Consider the following 19982-nt stretch of genomic DNA (forward strand, 5'->3'; position numbering starts at 1 on the left):
AAACACTCCCAGGTCCTGAGAGTGGAAGAGTGGAATACCATGTAACTGGCCTCACCCTATTGATTAGAACACTAAACATCTGGTGACGGATGCTCTAGGAGGCCACCCCTCACTGTCTGTCACCCAAGCCATAGCCATTTCTATATTAAATGAAGACAGCTGTATCTATCCAAAATACAGCTTTCACCTCTCATTCCCCTGTCTGAGCATGCACAGAGCAGGCGGGAGGCCAGCAGCACATCTCTAAGAAGTCCAGAGCATCCTTGATTTACTGAGCACTATCCACACCTACTCCCACCTCGGGTGTCTGACATTGTAAATCTGCTGGAATCTAGAGGACAGACTCCCCTGCAGACTGGGCTCAGAGTAATCTCATCTAGAATCAGTTAACTATTCCTGAGGGGAGGGAGACGTCAGCTACACATGAATCATTGCTACCCAGCCTCCCGCCTGTTGCTTCCACTGAAGACTCAGAAGTGAGCAGCCCTGAGCTGTAAATCAGGAATCTCGCCACCTGACTGACTGGAGATGTGATAAATACTGAAGTGCCCTGAACAGGTATTTAAGAAAGAACCAAATGAAAAATAACAAATGCATTTCTGGATATATATAGAGATTTATGCCTTTGATACTTCTGTTCCTTATCAAGCTAAGAGTTCCTCACTTTGACCATTCTGTCTTAAACTCCAAGCACATCCATTTCAAAACTACACAACTTCACATTTTCCCTTAATCTACACTTGCAAAAGAGAAGTGAAAGTCTAATTATTTAAACACTCAGGGTGAAGTCCTGATTCCTAGACAGTCTGCCTGAGTATGCTGGAACACTTGTGTGCATTCTGCATAGGAACACACATGAGAATCAGACCCACACCATATGCTAGGGCAGGAGTTTTGTTCCACACAGAGAAGGCTCAGTGGCTCCCAGAGGACTTTACAGGCAGTGTCCTCACTTGTTTACACAACTTGCCAAATTATGTGACTAACCCAGGCCACAGGCCATCATGCACCATGAGACTACTTTACAGAGGGCATCTATCATGCCCCTACCTTCTAAGCAGGTGGTATGTGGGAGACGACAAAATAATGGCTGTCATACTAGCATGTGGGTCCTACAGTTGCTTAAAACCCCAGAGAAAATTATACCTCCATGTGTGCTAAGTGACAGGAGGAAACAGATTCCATACCTTCAGAGCGTGTGAAGAGGAAAAGACTGCTTCCTGAGGGGGATTTGCAAGGCCTTGTGGAGGGAAGGATGCGTGTACAGGTGCCGGGAACAGGACTGATGGCGAAGAATGGCAGTAGGGCAAGGGAGGAGCAACGGATGGGCACACTTGAAGGAAGCAGCTGGTGGGCCTTACTCTAGACCTTCTCGAAGCAGGCAGGGAGGAGAGGAGGCTAGAAAGGCAGACTGGAGCCAGACTAAGAAAGCCTCTCAGGATAAACTATGGCTCTGGCTCACCAGTGAGAGCAATCAGTCTCCCCAGACATGGCTCAAATCTGTCCTCCACTAATTCTCTCCGGTGTCCTCAAGTTGTCTCCAATGCTGTCCCATTGCTATGCATATTAATACTCTACAGTGGTGTCACACATAGGTTGGTCTCAAGTGTAGTCTTTCTCCATTAATGCTACGGTGATCTCTTATCATCTACAGGGAACACTGATACCTCATTTAAATGATGGATATTCTGTGACCCAGCCCTCCTCAGGCTTCATCCCCTTCCTATCACAAGCTTCCTTCTCTTCCTAAAGTGTCCTTGAGGCACCTAAACCACTTGCTCCCATGGCTCTCTGTACCGCCAGCACCATTTGCTGAAGAGACCATATTTTATGCAGTGTATGTTCGGGTGACTATAGATTTATTACTGGTCATCTACTCTATTCCATTAGTATATGTGTCTGCTTTTGTGCCAGTACCACACTGACTTTTTCACTATGGCTTGGTGGTATGATTTGAAGATTTGAAGTCAAGTACTGTAATAGGTCTGGCATTGTTCTTTGTGTTTAAAATTTCTTTGGATACTGTGGTCTTTTGTGCTTCCATGTGAATTTCAGGATTTTTTTTCTGTGAAGAATGTCATTGGAACTTTCATGGGAAATGTATAGTCTGTAGATTACTTTAGAAAATATTAATTTTTTCAATCCATGAGCACTGAAGGGGTGTTCATTGTCTAGCATCATCTTCAATTTCTTCAGCATCCTCAAGTTTGCAGATAGAGGTCTTTACCTCCTTGGTTAGGTACTCTCCTAAGTTTATTTGTTCACTTATTTATTGACTGAAGCCATTGTGAAAGGAATGTTTTTCCTGATTTCCTCCTTAGGAAGTTATCGAAACAGAAAAGCTTTTCATTTTTGTATGTTGATTTTGATCCGTTATTTTGCCGAAAATATTTATCTGGTCTATCCATAGAGTCTTTTAAATAAGATCATAGCATTTGCAAATAGGAATGGTTTGACTTCTTTGTTTCTTACTCACATCCCCTTCATTTCCTTTTCTTGTCTTATTGCTTTAGCTATATTGAATGTGAGTCTAGGACATTCCTGTGTCATTCAAGAATATTCCCAGTATTTCCCCATTTAGCATAAAATTGGCTATATATTTGCTTTAAAAAGCCTTTACTATATTGAGATAAGTTCTTTCTACTTCTAGTTCCTTCAGGACTTTTGTCATGAAGCCACTTTGAACTTTGTCAAATGCCTTTTCAGTTTTCATTGAGAAAATCATGTGATTTCTGTCCTGAAGTTTATTTATCTGGTTGTGATGTCTGTGAATGTTGGACTAACTATGTATCCCTGGGATGAAAACAACTTTGTTGCGATGTATGATCTTAATGACTTCTTGAATTTTGTTTGTTAAGTATTTTGCTGAAAAAATTTACATCCTTGCTCATTGTGAAAGTCGATCTATAGCTTCATTGTTGGATTCTTATCTGGTTGGTATCAGGATAATAATTGGCAGTGTTCCTTCCATTTCTATTTTGTGGCACAGTTTGAGGACTGTGTAAGCTCTTCCTTAAAAGTTTGGTGGAATTCAGCAGTGAATCTTCCTGGTCCTGGCCTTTTCCTTGTATAAATCTTTTCATTGCTGCTTCAATTGTGTTGCCTGGGTCTGTTTAAGTTGTCTTTATATTCTTATAATACTTAATTTTGGTAGGTATATTTTGGAATCTATCCAGTATTTCCAGATTTTTCAGCATTTTGAAAAGTAAGTTCCACAATATTCCCTAATGATTCTCCAGATTTTATTGGATTCTATTGTAACAAATTCCCTTTCATCTCTAATTTTATCAATGTGGTGCTTCTCTTTATTCTGGTTTTGTCAATCTTGTTCATCTTCTCAAAGAACCAGCTCTTTAAGTCTATGAGTTGCTCCTTTAATTTCTAATTCATTAACTTCTGCCATGATCTTTATGATATCTAGTCATAGGGTACTTACGTTTGGCTTCTTGTGTTTCTAGAAACCTCAGATATATCATTAACTTATTTGACACTGCTCCGATTTTTAAATTTTTATTTTATTTTATGTGTATGTGTTTTGACTATGTGCATGTCTGCATATAAGGTATGTGCCTGGTGCCTATGGAGGCCAGAAGAGGGTGTCAGATCCCCCAAGACTGGAGTTACAGAAGGCTATGAGCCACCATGTAGGTACTGGGAATTGAATCTGGATTCTCTGGAAGTGTTCTTAACTGCTGAGATATCAAATACTAGACCACCAATTTATTCTTTAAAATTTGAACATTAATTACTATAAGTGGCTCTCCTTCTATCTCAGAAGTTTAATAAGCTATGTTGCCACTTTAATCAGAGTACAGGAATGTTAAATTCTCTCCCTGACTTCTTCAATAACTCACTGCTAACTAAAGAGTACACTGTTAGGTCTGCAAGTTCTGTGTAGTCTCTGAGTTTCTCTTGTTGTTGATTTCTACTTGTATTCTGTGATCTAAGAGGATAGAAAGAATTATTTTAGCTTTTTGCATGTGTTAAGCTTGCTCAGAGACACCTAATCTGACTGATTGTAGAGGAGGTTTCATGGCTGTTGAGAATGTGTTTCTGCTATCTGTTGGATGCAATGGTCTGCAGATGTTTATTGGATCCAATTGGTCAATTGTATGGGTTAGTTCTGCTGTTGCTCTACTTTTAGTATGGAAGGACCTGACTAAAGATAAGAATGGAATACTGAAGTCCCCCAGCAGTACCACATCAGGACTTGTCTTACCTTTCAAGCCACTTAGTGTTTATGAAATTGGGAGCCCACAATGTTCAATGTACAAATATTCACAATTGCTATATAATCTTTATAAACTGTTCCCCTTTTTAAAATGTAATGGATTTATCTCTTCTGAATAGTTTTGGAGTCTACTTTATCAGATATCAGAATCACTATAACAGCTGCTTCATGTTTCCCATGGCTTGATGGGTGAATATCCCTCCTTTGAGTTTCCATTTCCAATGTCTGTGCCAGAGGGGTGTATGTCTTAGAGACAATACCTAGTTGGGTGTTGGGGTTTTAATCTAATCACCTAGTTTGCACCTTTTAGTTGGTGGGTAGGGCCAATTATTGCATCTAAGGTTATTGGAGGGCCCGTTCCTTGGTTGTTTTTCTGACTGGTTGGAATATTGATAGCTCTTTTCTTCCTCCTCCCTCAGTATTAGGGGCTTACACTCCATCTCTTTTGCTTACTACTGTTTCACTCACAGAAACTTGGGAGTGCCAACTTAAGTAACAAATGTCAAGCACGTGATGCCATATCCAGCAGAGCAGGATGTCCAAACAAGCCCATCATCAAGCTGTTGATGGAACGTATTCAAGTGTTCTAGGAACTCAGTGCCAAAGCCATCAGGATGTCCTTAGCTTACAACAAGACCCATGTGTCACTCACCTTGACCTTAAGAAAACAGGCTCTTCCCAAGTATGTGGAGAACAAATGGGGACCTGCTGCTCCTTTGTCCTATTACTCTTATCAGCCTTTCTGAACCAAGTTGCCCTTATCAAGCTGCAAGTCTAATGTGCTCACCCATCTGAGACGGATGGCATTTAAGCATCCTTTTCCTCCGTAGCATACTTTCCTTTTTCCCATCTTGATGGCTCATGTGGCTAGCACGAGAACCCACTTACCACAGCGGGAGGGTCATTCCACTCTTCATAGGAGATGGCTGCATATGGATAGATCCTGTCATTGATGATCTGCAGGGTGGCCAGAGCAATGGCTTTAATGGACTGGAAGTATGCTTCCCAAAACCATCGTGCCTATAAAGAAAACAACATGCTGTAAGTGAGCAGGTGACATGTGGGGGAACAAGATGCCCTGTCACAGCCAACTTGGAGCTAGGTGATTCCTTCATTGCTGTCAGAGGTATGCCTTACTGAAGGCAGTCAGAATAGAGTAGTAGTCAGGAAAGTACACACAGCGCTGGTGTAACAGAAGAGGAGCCTAGGGTAATGAAAGTCCTATGTGTTAAATCAGGCAAGGTTTAGAGTCTTTAGTAGAGGAGGCAAATAGAGGGCTGAGCATATAGCCCCAAGGATAAAGCACTTGCAATGCAAGCACGAGGACCAGAGTTTGGCTCCCCAGAACCTATGTAAATGCTGGGTAGGCATGGTAGCCCACATAATCTCAGAATCAGAAACTGGAGATAAGAGATCCCCAGAGCAAGCTGGCTAACAAGACTAGGTCTATCAGTGAGCTCTGAGTTTGATTGAGAGACCCTGTCTCAAAGAATAAAGTAGAAAAACAATGAAGGATGATTCTTTTTAGCAACCTTGGGCCTTTGTTATGAAAATAACATCAAGACATTCACTTTCCTGTCACCGACTTATTTGGTGCCACTTGGAAAACCTAACTTGTGTTATGGAATCAGGGTGTGGCTGGCCTCACAAAATGAACTAAAAAGTGCTCTCTCTCTTCTCTCTCTCTCTGTCTCTCTCTGTCTCTCTCTCCCTCTCCCCCCCCCACTTCTTGAAGAATTTAGTACAAAACTGACATTACTTCTCCTCCTCGAAAGGGTTTAGAAGAATGAATCAAAGACACAATTGGGGTAGGTTTCTTGTGAGTATGTGTGACAAGGTTTTATTTATTATTTTTATGTGTTCATTAGAGGTGACATCTCACTATGCCCAAGTTGCCCCAGAACTCAGAGTTCTCCTGTTTCAGCCTCCCAAATGCTAGGATTACAAGCATATGTCACCACAACTGGCATTTTTTAAATTTTATTTGAGACAGCATCTCACTCTATAGCCCAAATTTGCAACCTCCTATTCAGTGTTCTCAGGTGCCAGACTGAATGGCTTAAAGCTATTGATCTTCTTTTGCAGACATAGAAGAATGCAAATCTGGATGTGTGAACTTGAAAAAAATACTGTTTTCCAAGGAAGATCCCATCTCATTTAGATCATTAGATTTCCTGGAATAAAATTGTAGAAGTAAAGCCCTTTCCTTCCCTATCCTGTCAGCCCAGCTTTCTCTTGGTGCTTGTCCTGAAAAGTGGTCAATTTGAAGATTCTTTTCAGAAGGAAAATTTTCCATTTTTCTTTCTCTTCAGCATACATTTTCTGTTTTGTCATTTTTTAATAAAAGACTTGCTTTTCTATTTTGTGTTGTGTCCATGCGCTATGAGGGAGGAGGTCCTGTGCCAGGCAGAGGCCAGAGGATGAAGTCAGGTGTCCCTCTGTCATTTTCTACCTGTGTGTTGCATATATGCACCTGAATACTGGCCAAAGGCCAACTGTGGAAGCCAGCATCTGACTCAAGCTGTCTCCAATCATCGCCCCACCCACAAATTGCAATTCACTTATAGAGGAAGCAAGCTCTGCCAATAATCACAGCTCAAGAGTTTCAGGGCAAGAGTAAGTGAGCTTCTGGGGCTTAATGGCTTCTGCAGGACCTTGGTAGTAAGAGCTCAGAAGGCATGATGACTTACAGCCCTGCCGGCCTCTCTGTCGGCCACCTGTCCACAGAGACACGGGGTTTCAGTCATGTGGACAATGTAAGAAAGTTTCTCTGTTCTCTTCCCGAGAGCAAACACAAATACTTACTTACTACATCATCTATTCTCCAAGAAAGTAAACGTAAGAGCCATCTTCCTATCATCCAAGATGTTTGAATGAGAGACTTTGGCAATCATGCAAACCCTCCTGGGGACTGTACAGGGAGAAAACTGGTCATGCAGGAATAGATCAGACCAATAAGACCTTAATTGGACATTTATCCAGATACTAACAAGCCACTAAAACATAGACTTCAAGGTATAAGAAAGGCAGAATTCCCAACAGTTTTACACAAGAAACTCTGAGAGGGACAAGACTGGGGCCAGGTTAAGACCATAAACTGCCCAACCAGGGGTCTGAGGACATGAATCAGTGGGCAAGGCACTCTGAGCAATAGTAAGGACTGAAGCTGGAACCTCAGCACCCATATGAAAAGCCAGGCAGGTGTGGTAGCCAGCTGTAATCCCAGCTCTCAGATGGATCCCCAGGCGAGGGAGCTGACTAGACTGAGTGGAGTCCAGAGTTCTGGAAACAGCAAAAGACTGCCTTAATAATAAAGTGTTGAATTGAGGAAAACACTGAATGCCAGCTTCTAGCCTCCACCCATGTGCACAAAGATGCATGAACACGTTTGCTAACACACATTAGAACATACATCCACACACATATACATGCAAAAATACTATCATAAGCAAACAGGAGCTCAGCTGAACTTGTCATTCCAGTTTATATAACAATTAAATAGCATGGATGTTTTGTTCTTCAGTAATGCCATGCCAATGGGATCTGCAATAATTCATGTTTATAAGGAGCCAGTGCAGTGCAGGGGGTGAGGAGTGGTGACAGTGACCAGCAGTTGGTGTGGCTTGCAGCTGTTAAACCTATCTGCTTCCCAAACCTGTAAGGTGAAGGTCACAGTAGTTAAGAAGACTGGGTTACGGAAACCATGCCCCACGGCTGCTGTAAACTGAGCACGAATGCTCTCCCCAACACATATATTATGGTTTGAAATGGGAAGTGCCCCCCCACAAGTTCATGTGTCAAACTATTAGGTCGCAGCTGGGGGTGCCATTTCGGGAGGTCCTAGAAACTTAAGAGGGAGGACACATGTCACTGGAGGCATGCCTTTGAAAGTCATACTGAGTCCCCAACCCCCGCCTTACTTGTTTCTTGTCTACTGTGAGGCGAGAGCCTCCTCCTCCAAATGCTGCAGCTATGATGTTCTAGATCTGCAATGGCTGGCAATGACACACCACTGGCCCACGCCCCCAATGCGTGTATTCCTATGGAAAGGGACAAAGTCCTTTATGCTGCTCTCAGCCTTTCATATTTTCCCACCTCTCACTCACGCATGGCTAGAATGCAGACATGGTTGGTTGCAGGTGACAAGGGTGTACGGTAACTAAATAGAAAAGGCCAACATGCTGAAAGTGACAGGAACAGAAGTATAGCAAGGAAAGGTGGCTTTCCTGATGGTTTTGCGACACACTGTGAGGTAATGTGAGGTAAGAAGACCCATACTTCTCTACCATGGTTAGTGAGGGTTCTTTATATTCAACTAAATTCCCTTCCCATAGTTTCTTATGCAAAGGTCAAACATGAGCTTCAATTGCTAAAATAAAAAAAAATCTGTTATTATTATTTTCAAATGATAAGATTATATGTATATAATCATATATATATGTATATATATATAATAAAAAGATATATGAGACAGAGGCAGGTGGAGCTCTGTAAGTTTGAGACCAGCCTGGTCTACACAATAAGTTATAGGACAGTCAAGGATTCACAGTAAGACTCCATTTCAAGAAAACCAAACCACAAAACAAACAAAACAAAACAAAAAAACAACCAAACAAGATCTTTTATCTCAAAAGTCAACAGAATCAGCTAGCAATATAAAAGTAATTATCAAATCATGGAAGGTGGACAATTATAAAGTACGCTCAATAAGATCAATAGCTCTATTGCATGTCTGTTAGGTTCCAGAAGAACACCATCAACAAAAAAATATGAAACAAAGCAAAACATTTATTTATTTATTTATTATTTTTCCAGACAGGGTTTCTCTGCAGCTTTGAAGCCTGTCCTGTTGTTCTGGAACTCAGTCTGTAGACCAGGCTGGCCTCAAACTCACAGAGATCCACCTGCCTGTGCCTCCCAAGTGCTGAGATTAAAGAAGTTGCCACCACCACCTGACTTATTTTTCTTAAAAAACAAATAGTTTTGTATGCTAAAACCATGCTGAATTCACTGTGCTTTCAGCAGTGTCTTCATAGCATCCAAAACACTTTTCTGTGTGGTCACATCATCTCAGAGTAAAAAACGGCTTTCCTTTCATTTTTCTTTTCTTTTCATTTCTTTCCCTGTCTCAATGTCTAGAACACACTCCTGGACACAAGTGGAAAGAATGACCATCTTTACTGAGATGCCTTTCTGAAAGGGAGCTGCTGAAGCTGTTACCAGTGCGCAGAGCTGTAGCTGTAGGGCCTTTCTGACACCCTTTAGCAAGCTGCAGAAGTGCTCTCTTTCGACTGAGGTTTTACTAAAGGGGCTGCTGGATTTTCTTTATTATCTTATGCATGTGGGTGCTTTTCCTGCAGGTATGTCTATGCACCACATGCCTGCCTGGTGCCTGCAGCAGTCAGTAGAGGATGTCAGATCTCTTGGGTCTGGAGTTACAGAAGGTTGTGAGCTGTCAGATGAGCGCTGGCAACTAAACAATGCTCTTAACAACTGAGCTATTTTTCTCAGTCTGGATCACTAAATTTTTGTCAAGTGATTTTGACCCTACTTTATAAGGTAATCCTATGAGTTTCTTCTTTATTTTGTTAATTCAGTAATTTACACTGCCTAAACTCACTGAGTATTAATTAATCTTACATCCCTGGCTTCACTTAGTAATGATCTGTCAACCATTTCCCTGAACTGCTGTTTGCTTGGTAGTATCTTGTTTAGGATTTCTGTGTTAATATAGCACAGCAATCTGGAGCCATTGATTTTAATATTCACTGTTATTTTATATAACTCTAGCAGCAAAAGGTTTTCAATTCAAATATGACACAGAGCTAAAATTATAACAACTATAAAATAATCTTGATATCAGAAAAGTTATTTTTAATTATGTATAAGGATGGGGGGTATGTGTATATGAGTGTAGGTATCTGTGTAGACCAGAAGAGGGCATCAGATCTCCATAAAGATCTGGAGTCAGCTGTGGTCACCCTGACTGGATCCTCTGCAAAAGTAAGCAGTTATGTATTCTTAAGTATTAAGCCATTTCTCTAGCCCCAGTGACAGTTATGTTTAAATGTAGAAAAATACAGGGTTTGGAATGTATTAGTAGTGTGCCTTTTTATTTGACTGTTAGGCAGGCCTTGAAGGGGCAACAGTCACTGTTCCTGGTCACCAACCCACATTCTGTTCATCACTGTCCTGACAACAAGCTTTCTGAGAAGGCAAACAGAACTGCAGCCAGGCTTTCCATAATTTAGGTTGGTTTAACCTCATGAGGCTTTCGCCAGGACAGACGTCTCTAAAGGTCATTAAGGAAACAGGACATGTCTCTTAAACACCTCACCAGGACAGTATCATTAACAATGTCACAGGACCAAACTGAGTACAAAAGACTAAGGGTGACTAAGTGATTCCAGAGTGTCGAATACAGTGAGTCCCAGGAAACACAAAACTAGTAAGGTGGGAACTCTGCACAAACACAGTGAGTCCCAGGAAATATGTAATTAATAGGAAGGCAACCACGGCTTACTTCCTATTGCATCATCTCCTTGACCATATGAGACTGGACTAGATCTAACTTGAGTTGCCATTAAACACTTCCCAGAACATTGTTGACCCAGAGTTAACTTCCCTGGGTCTCAGTGCAGTATCTTTCAACTGAACTAGAACCATGTGATCCTTAAGGATCCTCCCACACCTGACATTCAGGGTCACTTCAGGGATCTTGTCGGATATTTGTACACTGTGTGAAGATGTACTGCCGTGATTGGTACAATAAAAAGTTGAATGGCCAATAACTAGACAGGAGAGTATAGGAGGGGCTTCTGGGAAGAGAGAGAACTTGGGGGAAAAAGAAAGGTGGAATCATCAGCAAAACATGGAGAAGCAGAATGGGCAGTATGGAGGTGAGGTAATGAGCCTTGCAGAAGAATGTAGACTAAAAACATATGGGTTAATTTAAGTTATAAGAACTAGTTAAGAAGAAGCCTAAGCTAAGGCTGGGCTTTTATAATTGTTAAGTCCCTGTGTCATTATTTGTGGGCTGGCAGTCCTGGGGAGAAAGTACTACTACATATGGTATCCAACATGGAATATCCAAATATCCAAACATCCAATATCCAAACATAGGACCCAAGATAGCTAAGAAAGTTATGGACAAGGCGCTGGACGTGGTTTCCTAGTTTTACATTCTCCCAGGTGGCTGATGCTCATAGCATACAGCCATGGCCACTCGCTGCCTGTGGGCTTGGGCCAGTTGCTAATGACATGTGCCACTCGGCAGACAGACTGACCCTTTAAGGCTTGGCTCACCTGGTCAAAGAACACTACAGACACACAGAAAGCCAGGATGGAAGTTGTGGAAATGTGCTGCATTAGAGAAGTTGTACCTTTGTTTCCACAAAAAACTGTGGATTGCTTCAAAGTTAACAGAGATCAGATTTGATCAGAGGGACCTCCTGAGGATCTTGGCTACAGACAAGAGGGAGGAAGCCAGGAAAGACTACAGGACAGGTGACATGTAAGCTGATCCTTTGACATGGGAACAACTCTGTGACTGGATGAGACATGATAAATCTTGTTGGCTACAGAGTCCTCATGAGTTATTATTACATGTCATTCTTTCATTTGCCATAGATAAAGATTTATATTACAGTTTGGTTATATAGTTCAAATAGACTTATCAAGTTGACAAATGCCTTTTACCTACTCAAAAATAGAGGAAAAATCATCTTTAACTGACTTGCACACACCGCATATTCCATACTTGTGTTAATGTAGATATGTATGTTACCTTTAAAAGTTTTTATGTTGCTGGGCATTGGTGGCACACACCTTTAATCACAGCACTTGGGAGGCAGAGGCAGACAGATCTCTGTGAGTTCAAGGCCAGCCTGGTCTATAGGGCGAGTTCCAGGGCAGCCTCCAAAACAATACAGAGAAACCCTGTCTTGAAAACAACAACAACAAAAAGGTTTTATGCTTTCAGAACAAAAAAGGACCAAACACCAATAAAGACAAGTAGCCCAGGTGATCCAGCCTCTCAGAATGCCTCTGTTAGTTTCCTCACAACTTTGCATCCAGAACAACTTCAAAGCTGCTAGCTTAGATGGTCCAGTCTCACAGACTCCTGCAGCCAGGACTTCAGATAAGCTCTACCCTATCCCATCACACAGAGATTAAACAAAAAATGATACAGCTAGCTCTCTCAGGACTTGACCATTATCCCAATTTTCCCAGGGTTCCCTAAAGAAGCTGTTACCCCTAGACAACAGGAAGTAATCTGGATAACATGATGCCCACATTCCTAAGAGGGGGGGGTGTGTTTTTGGTCATTTGGTAGATGTTTGTCATTATTTGGGGGTTGTTTGCAAGTTGTTACTATTGGTCATAGTCAGGGAGGAAACTAAACAGAAGGGGTTAGATTCAGGGATTTTTTTCTAAAAAGATAAAAAGGGGGTTATATAAATTATAGGATAAAAGGGAAGATTATTAAATCTACTTTAAGCTAAAAAATGACTATTAATCTCATATATTTTATATTGGTATGGATTTTTTATATTGATACAAGTTTAAAGTTAATTTTGTTTTCACATACTGTATATATGTTTCTACTCTTGTTTAATATATTGTACCTATATGGGCCATTTTAAAATGTAATTTAAAGTTCTAATCCTTAAAGGCTATTATTACAAACTGTTTGGGATAATTAAGAAATACAGATTAGTAGTTGGTCATATATAACAATCAAACTTGTAGTCATGTAGGTATGTTTTCAAGGTCAATTAGAGATATATTTTAGATAGACAGAAGGCCCTTCAAACACTTCAGGGGCCTACAGAACATGGCATTTAAGATGTTTTAACAACCTAAGGTTCTTCATGACAGTGAAACACGTCTGCTCCTGGAAGCACCAATCTACTTCAAAAAAGGATGGCAGGCATGAAGAACCTTGCTTTCTTTGTGACGCAAGTTAGCAACTGGGAAAGAAATTACCCTTGCCTCAACTGCTGGCAGTATGCTGTCCAAACAGAACAAACAGGACACGAAAGAAGGTGACTGCCAGACTTTGCCAATACAAGGTAGAACTCTTCCAAATTCTTGTTTCACAGAAAAATCTGTCGGATATTCTAGGCCTGTAGTTCAAAGATAGATGCTCCAAAGTTACAGAGGAACCTTGGGTGACTGTCCAGGCAGCCAGATGTCTCTGTCATTTCTATAGTTTGGAAGTTGTTTGCTCTGTTTACTCAAGTAATATTATGTCCTTCTTTGGTCTCTGATGGGGATTGAACACTAGGTAGTTATACCATTTTCTTTGTTACCAAATTACAAAAAACTTACATGAGAGATATAAAGTTTATAAGGCTGAGAAACATAAAAGCTTAAGTTGTTTATCTAAGATGATGTTTTAAGGTCTAAAAATATTTATAGGATGGTAAAATAAGTTATGATAAAAATTTTAGGTATAAAACTTTAAATTCCCCAGACTGATAGCTGGAACCAGCATAGGACTGATCCAGACCCCCTGAACACTCTCTCAGTCTAGACACACAGGAGAGGGTCTAGGCTCTGCTCCAAATGATATGACAGTCTTTGAAGATCCACCATGGAAGGCCTCACTCTCCCTAGGGAACAGAAAGGGGATGGGATAGGGGGTTGGTAGGGAGCAGGGGAGGAGGGGAGGGAGAGGGAACTGGGATTGACATGTAAAATAAGCTTGTTTCTAATTTAAATTAAAAATGAAAAACAAAACAAAACAAAAAACCCCACCAAACTTTAAATTCATCAAGATAGGATAGATAATAGAGTAATTTCTCCAAACTTGCCAAATACAAATAGACTGGATATTGCAAATATACTTTTTACCCGATAATTGTTCTTATTGTATACAGTTAAGAGTTAATTGTATATGTTAGAGTTAAGACCTTTCATTTGTATTTAAATAAAATGGGAGTAGCATTGTGTGATATTTGTATACTGTGTGAAGATGTATTGCTATGATTGGTGTAATAAAAGCTGAATGGCCAATAGCTAGGCAGGAGATTATAGACAGAACTTCTGGGCAGAGAGAGAACTTGGGGAAGAAGAGAGTAGAGTCTCCAGCAAGACACAAGGGAAGAAGGATGAGCAGTATGGAGACGAGGTAACAAGCCTAAGCTTTAAAAATGTGAGCTAATTCAAGTTATAAGAACAAGCCTAAGCTAAGTCTTGGCTTTTATAATTAATAAGTGCCCATGTCATTATTTGCGGACTGGTGGTCCTGACAAAAAAAGTACAACTACACAGGAGAGAACAAATATAAGTTCCAGTGAGACCTACACTGACAGCAGGCCCACAATGCAAGCAAACTTTGCCAGACCCACCTACAGGCAAGACCGTGAGAAGGAGCTAGGTGCTTTTAAGACAGGGGATTCCCTGGGTTCTCAAAGCTTCTGCCCCACTGGAACCCCAAGCTTCTCCTGGAGCAAGGCCCCAAGTCCCACAAAAGTGGAACAAAGAAGACAGAGCTTTATCCTTTACACGGCAACCAACTTCTCCCAACAGCAGTACAGAATGGACTGGACCTGACAGCAGCGACTATTTTTAAGAAACTGTGTTGTTCCAGAGGACAGCTGAGAACCATCTGAAATGCAGGCACAGCTGAATACCTACGAGATGACATACAACATGAAGCCTTGCTCTGTAGCCCAGGCTAGCTTTGAACTCATCCTCCTGCCTCAGTCAATCAAGTAGGTATGTAGCACCAAACTCAGCCAATAATTCTTGCTATAAATTAGTTTCTCCTAGGATTTAATCTCACATTTCTTAACCTGTATCTCTATATTCCTAAGCATATGTTAGAATTAAGAATCCATTATGGGTATCTACTGCTGCTATTTTGCCCTCTCTCCCCTTTTAATTGTGTGTGTGTGTGTGTGTGTAATAAAAATAATTAAAGAAAAAGAGGTCATGAATTTGAGGAGTTGGAAGGAGGGCACAGAGATGTTGGAGGGGGTATGGAGAGGAAAGGAAAATAGAGAAACAGACCGACAGACAGAACTCATGCATGAAATTCCAAAAAAAATTTAAATATGTTAATAAAATGAATTAATATCCAGTAATTCCTTGAGACAAAGTGCTATAGCACATCTTCCTTAATAATCACAAACAAGCATGACAATCTAAACAATAACATCCACAAAAGTGATCTCTGATACTGAAACTGAGTATGCTCAGTGAGTTCACAAGAGTTTTTTTGTGTTGTTTTTTTTTAATTAGGGTGTTTTTCAAGGGTCAGTATATGTTTCAAGCTCATTACAAGTTTACATAGCTTTGGATTTCACAGTTGATTGCCAGAAAGAGGCGACAAACCTAGTTTTCAGAAAAGGAACTAGAACATGGTCAAAGGGAGGCGAATGTGGAATGGAGTGCCCCACAGTCATATCATGAAATAGAAAAGGCTAGCACAGACCAGCAGCCTCTGCAGCATGCTCTCACTCAATGTCCCCAAGGCATGTGGACCCAGCAGGTGGAAGCTCTTGGTGGGTGACAAGCAAACCCAACGACAGCTGAATCTGCTTGAGACACTCTGATCTGGGTAAGGTCGGCAGCACTGTCACCATCACCCTCACCCCCAACATTGACCCTGCCACAGGTGAGTGTAGGCGTTTGCCTGTTTTACTATTTGGCTCATGCCCAGCACTCAGAAGTGTTTCAGGACTGAAGCAGGGGTTCAGGAAACACCTGTCGATTAATGAGCACTCGCTATACAGAAGGCAACATTTTAAGTGCTTTTACCTTTATTCATTCATTTAATCCTCACAGCTCAAGGAATTACCCCTGTTTTATGATGAGAAAATTGAGGCATTGACAAGTTCATGGGGGTTACTGGTTCAGCTTTTCCCTGACATAAGATTTAACCCGAGGAGAACTGAAGTGTGGGCTAAGTTGGGCTCCCACTGAGCTCACTAAAGGGATCAAGAGGCAGCAAAAAGTCAACAGTTCACAAAATCCAAGTTCTTGAGAAGCCTCCCTTCCTCAGCCCAGTCCTGTGTGCTCTGGGCTAAATGACAAGGGCTTTTATGATCTGGCCCAGCAGAGGACATGGGTGCTGCAAGTCTCTGGAGCAATGATGGAGACCCTTCTAAGAAGGAGCCTAATCAAGAGCTTCAAGGTTCAGAAACTGGGGGTCTAGGAAGCATGATATTATATTTTACTATTGAGAAACGGTCATGCTCATTCTAATGCAGTCAGGAGTCAGCCCTTGCTGGGGAATATAATAGTAGATGGAAGACTAGAGGCATCAGAAGGCAAAAACAAAAGCAAACAAGCAAAAAACCATCAACAAGGTTATACATTATATACAAGGTTATACATTGGTGGAGCACACAAATAATCATGGCATCCAGGAGACTATAGGAGGAAGATTGTGAGTTTGTGGCCAGTTTGGGCTACACAGTAAGACCCTATCTCAAACATTCAAAAAAACAAAAGAAAAAGGGAGGGAAGGAGGCAGGGAGGGAAGGAGAGAAATATATGTGTTAATAATATATTTGTCACAAGCTGTGATGGTACATGCCTAGAATCTCAGATCTCTTGGGAAGCTGCAACAGGGCTACAATAGGTTCATGTCTTGTTCAAGGCACATCTTTCTGTCTATCTATCTATCTATCCATCCATCCATCCATCCATCCATCCATCCATCCATCCATCCATCCACCCACCCACCCATCCACCTACCCACCTATTGCTATGGAACAATCTTTGTACACTGTATTGCTCTCATTGTTAATAAAGAGCTGACAGGCCAGTAGCTAGGCAGGAGGTATAGCCAGGACAGTCAAACAAAGAGGACTCTAGGAAGAAGAAGGGCAGAGTCAGAAAGTCATGAGCCAGACACAGAAGAAGCAACAAGGAAAGTTCATAGATGAGGAAACGAGCCTTGGGGCAGCACATAGATTAATAGATCTAATTTAAGTTGTAAGAGCTGGCTAGAGACAAGCCTAAGCTATTGGCTGAGCATTTATAATAAATAAAAAGCCTCTATGTCATTTATTCGGAAGCTGGCAGGTGGGACAGAAAAAGTATACCTACAACCTTTCTCTGTCATTCCGTTGTGATCAGAAACCATGATAGAAGGTTGACCCCACTAGAAAACACCAAGGACAGCTGGGCAGTCTCCTCACACTCTTGAGTTTTGCTGTAGGCCAGTCCAAGGTGTTTTATGAGGTACAGTTAAGCATTACTCCTCCCTGGTTCCTCTCTCCATTCCTATTGCTCGTCCTCAGGAAGTAGCTGGAATGCTCAGGAAAAACACCTCAGGGTGGATTTCAGTAAGGTCCTTCTCAGCTGAGCCACTAACTGACAACTACAGGCTTTGTACCAGACACAACCCAACCTGAAGTGTGTCTATCCTATAGTCCTAAGGAACATGACTTAAAGAGGTGACTGGGTCAAAATAAGCTGTTAAGGTGGGCCCTGTGCCCATCTGTGTCCTTACAAGAGAGAATTGGGACAGAGTGGTGCATGAGTTCAGGAGACACTGTGTGAAGAAGCATTGAGAGGGTGGCCTTCAGTGAGCAAAAAGAAGCCTCAGAGAATCCAACCCTGCCATTTCATCTTGGACTAGGACTTTAGCCTGTGAGAAACACCTTTCTGGTGTCTAAGTCACACAGCCTGTACTACTGCTATGGAAGCCCCAGCCAACTAACTTAGACACAATCAGGCAGATAGACCACTGACTGCTTAAGAACAAAGACCTTAGCCTGTACAACTCTGAACTGTGTACAGTGGCTTCCCTAAACTGGGTGTGTAAAAGTTATTTCTGATGATTATCATCCCTCAAAAGGTGCTAAACAAAGAACCAAGGCATTTCATAAATAAAACTTCATACTTTTACGTCACACGCTTCAAATTGTTCCAAACTTTATGCCATTTACTCAGGCTTGCTCTCTGTAGGAGAGAATGACAGCTACTGCATTCAGAAGTGGCCATTACTCAAGACCACAGGAGGGCAGGGGTCAAAAGCAGACACCGTGAAGCCCTTGCTCAGAACACAGACTCTGCCACACTGCCCTGTCTTCTCTGCCAAAAACTACATAATTATCAACAGTATGATGTTTGGGCTCTAGAAAAAGCAAAGGGACTCTACTGAGGTCCCTCCATGCAGGACTTCACCTAGGCTAAAGGCATCATGAGCAGAAGATGGATTTTCTTCTGAATACTTTTAGAATGACAAGTTTAGTTCCTTGCCAAAAATGCTAAGCTGAAATCATCTAATGTCCATGTGTTTCCAGAGCTGCCTCTAAATAACTCCTTGAGCAGGACGTACAGAAGTGGCAACCCTTGCTCTTTCTGTCCTCTTGCAAGACTGAGTTGTTCCTGCAAGTGGGGAGGACTGCTGGGCTACCTTATAACTGAGGCTTGTTGGAATATGAAGGCATCAGGACAAAGTATGTAAGCCCTGGTCCTTACACCAGTGATGCTCCTGGATACTGTGGACAGTTTGATATTCGAATGCTTCTGCACTCTTCACAACAGAACTCTCTCAAAACAAATGCCCTGGGGAAACTTGGGAGAAAATGGAGTAAGAGAGGGCTTTGTGATCACTCTTAGGAAATACCCCAGGGTAATGACCTCCTGTCCTGTGGGAAACAAGAAGGCATAGAGGAGGAAAGGGGGAAGCCTGAGTCATGTTTCTTGACATGTGACAGACAGGTCCTGAAATAGAAAGCCATAGGTTTCCAGTCTCAGGGGTATCACCTTCAAATATGTCAGCAATCTTAGTGTGGATCAGTTTTCCCAACTGCTGAGACCCTGCTGGGAGGTGAGGTTCTAAGCAAAACACAAGCCCTGACTGGGAGCCTTTGAGGAGGCAGGAGCCATGAGGAGTTCAAAGGCAAGGCCGGCCAGTGGCCCGCACCTTCAAGAGCCACAGGGGTGAAAGGTTACTAAAGCAGGAGCCACTGGCCAATAAAATTATGTTTGGCCAACTCTCTCAACAAAGAGACTAGAGACTGCATTCTTGCCCGCTCAGTTTTCGGAGTCATCCCACCTCCCTCGAACCCCACTGTTCTCAGGCCAGATAGGGAGCTTCTTCAGGACCCAGCAGCTGAGCAGTCTTCTCTCCAGGCTCGCTTCATGAAAGAGCTAAAAGGTGCACTGGAAACCTTTAATCAAGGTCTGTCATCAAAAATAAACAAATAAGAGTACAACTTAGGTCAAGCAGCTATAAAGGAATCCGCCTGGGGTGAGATTTCCCATGTTTGCTGTGCTAAAACCAGGAGAAAAAGCATGTGTTTGTTTGACTAGAGAAGGTAAATATAAAGCAAGCCTCCTCCAAGCAGGCCCACTTGAAAGGCCTTCTCCTGTTAATTAAAACACCACGTACACACAGCAACACAACACGCGAAGGGACTCCAGGGGCACGACTGAAAGCTTGCTCACCCCTAAAGCTACCACACTGGCACAGGTCCTCTCCTGTTTTCCTTAGGGAGCAGCTGCAGTGGCAGGGAGATATGGTGGCAGGCTCTTTCTACTGGTACAGACACGAATTCAGCAGTCAGGTTGCCCCCACTGCCCTTTCCACTGTAATACACATTCCAAAAAAAAAAAAAAAGAAAAAAGAAAAAAAAGGAGACTCCTGTGATACAATGCTCATATCACTGGTCTACCTGAGCAGAGGCTCCAGATCGTCTATGAACTGCTGCTGGTTGCTGGAGAGTCCACCCCTGTTCCCTTTCTGATGAAGTCTGGCCAGGACATTCGGCTGGGGATCCAA

The 19982-nt window shown here is 42.1% G+C and overlaps 1 protein-coding gene across 1 annotated transcript in view; it reads right to left on the reverse strand.

Annotated features, from left to right (window-relative positions):
• Nucleotides 1–19982, reverse strand: part of Ext2 (exostosin glycosyltransferase 2) — a 130537-nt gene that overhangs the window by 67171 nt on the left and 43384 nt on the right. The window contains exon 8 of the mRNA XM_040745901.1: nt 5120–5251. Coding sequence (XP_040601835.1) covers nt 5120–5251 — 132 coding nt within the window. The remainder of the gene's footprint in view (nt 1–5119; nt 5252–19982) is intronic.

This window comes from Mesocricetus auratus, unplaced genomic scaffold (genome assembly GCF_017639785.1).
Source record: "Mesocricetus auratus isolate SY011 unplaced genomic scaffold, BCM_Maur_2.0 Super-Scaffold_100004, whole genome shotgun sequence".
In the NCBI taxonomy this organism is placed as follows: domain Eukaryota; kingdom Metazoa; phylum Chordata; class Mammalia; order Rodentia; family Cricetidae; genus Mesocricetus; species Mesocricetus auratus.